The sequence below is a fragment of the Lates calcarifer genome, linkage group LG1 (assembly GCF_001640805.2).
Source record: "Lates calcarifer isolate ASB-BC8 linkage group LG1, TLL_Latcal_v3, whole genome shotgun sequence".
Lineage (NCBI taxonomy): Eukaryota > Metazoa > Chordata > Actinopteri > Centropomidae > Lates > Lates calcarifer.
Genome location: NC_066833.1, coordinates 16,980,136 through 16,981,970, shown reverse-complemented (window position 1 = coordinate 16,981,970; position 1,835 = coordinate 16,980,136). Strand labels below are relative to the sequence as shown.

Genomic DNA, 1,835 nt, shown 5'->3' with positions numbered 1-1,835 from the left:
GCCACCCATGGGGAAGGGAAGGGATGGGAAGGGGGTTAGGCAGAGAGAAAGAGAGAGAGAGTCGCGACAGACAGTGATGAAAGGTGAGGAAGTGGAGTGACACCAGCAGATTCAAGCCGGTCAGACTGTCAATTAAACGAATGAAACAGAGAGAAAGGGGCGATTAGTGTGTAATGACAAAGACATTTTTTAAAGGGAGAGTGTGTGCGTGCTTTTCAGGTGTTTAATTGCATAGATTCAATACAGTTTCAGACCCATCTCGAACACATGCGACTGTCTGTTGCAGTCACCTTCACCAAATCTGCCAGTGTGTAAGAAAGACGCTGACACCATGCTGCCATGCTCAGGTATTTCAGGTGTGTCTGGCGCCTCACTAAGTTAATGACTTGAATCGAACTAAATAATTCCGATTTGAGAAGTTGCTCATTATCATGAATATAACTCAGAACGTGAAACTAATGTGCCAAAGCAACATCGGGGTCACCGCTGTGAGTTAAAACACTCTCCCGCTTTAAATAAAGACATTTAAAAGGCAAAGAGATGCGTTTCCCCTTCAAACTCAGGGTGGGATTTTGAAAAAAAAAAATCGCTTAGCACTCGGATGCGTGTTCAGTGCTGCTGCGCATGCGCCAGCGGCACTTTCACTACCTGCCACACAATCCCGTATTTCACATGGGGCAAGCGGGAGTTATCATCCACTTGCGTAAATGCTGCTGCTGAGTGGTGGCTGACAGTCTCAGGCGACAAGAGGAAAACAAGACGGCGCTTTTCCCTCCCCTCTCTCTCCTCTCTCCTGCTTGCTGAAGGCGTATCACTGATGGATGCCACCATGGAGCAGAAAACATAAAGTTGAGCACTCGTAAGGACGCTGCCACTTGTACTTTTTCAGAAGATAATCAACGGTGGGATGAAGAATTGAAGTCTTAAGTAAGTAGGTAAACCATGAGCTGTAGTTGTTGTGGATATAGAATTAATTTCAATTCGTGTTTAAACGGTTTTGTTGGTCATTTTGTGCTGTTTTGTAAGTTATTTATTCTTTGGCTTATTGTTTTTTTTTAAATACTTTTCTTTTTTTTCTCCAGAGTGCGTTTGTGCCAACATGTCTAAACCAATGGATCACGTCAAACGCCCGATGAATGCCTTCATGGTTTGGTCCAGAGCCCAGCGCAGAAAAATGGCTCAGGAGAACCCCAAAATGCACAACTCCGAGATCAGCAAGAGACTGGGAGCGGAGTGGAAACTTCTCACCGAGTCAGAGAAAAGGCCATTCATCGACGAAGCCAAACGACTGCGAGCGATGCACATGAAGGAACACCCAGACTATAAATACAGACCGAGGCGGAAGCCCAAGACTCTGATGAAAAAAGATAAGTTTTCTTTCCCCGTGCCCTACAATCTCGGGGAGCACGACGCACTTAAAGTTAACGGGCTTTCTGCTGGAGCACTTTCCGAGTCCGTCATTGGGAACCCCGATAAGGCGGCGGCGGCCGCGGCGGCCGCAGCGGCGAGGGTGTTCTTCAACCCGTCCATGTCCACGAACCCCTATTCCTTTTTCGACCTGGGATCCAAGATGACCGAGCTTTCCCCGCCTTCGTTTCCGTACGCGTCTCCGCTGGGCTACCCGCCGGGAGGCGCCACGGCTTTCACCGGGACTGGCAGTGTAGGTGGCGGGACGCACACCCACACTCACTCACATCCGTCCCCTGGAAACCCGGGCTACATGATCCCTTGTAACTGTACGGCCTGGCCCTCAGCAGGACTCCAGCCTCCCTTAGCGTACATTCTCCTCCCCGGGATGGGAAAACCTCAACTTGAACCGTACCCTGCATATGCTG

General features: G+C 49.3%; 1 protein-coding gene across 2 annotated transcripts in view; it reads left to right on the top strand.

The window, feature by feature from the left end:
• The first annotated feature begins 660 nt into the window (after positions 1 to 660).
• The window catches only part of sox21b (SRY-box transcription factor 21b), a 2,296-nt gene continuing 1,121 nt past the window's right edge, over positions 661 to 1,835 (top strand). Inside the window, exons 1-2 of one of the 2 annotated variants that reach the window (XM_018673550.2) lie at positions 661 to 931; positions 1,083 to 1,835. The exon at positions 1,083 to 1,835 is cut by the window's right edge and continues 1,121 nt beyond it. In XM_018673550.2, coding sequence (XP_018529066.1) covers positions 1,100 to 1,835 — 736 coding nt within the window. In that variant the 5' untranslated portion in view covers positions 661 to 931; positions 1,083 to 1,099. The remainder of the gene's footprint in view (positions 932 to 1,082) is intronic. The other variant, XM_018673549.2, reaches the window with a different exon arrangement.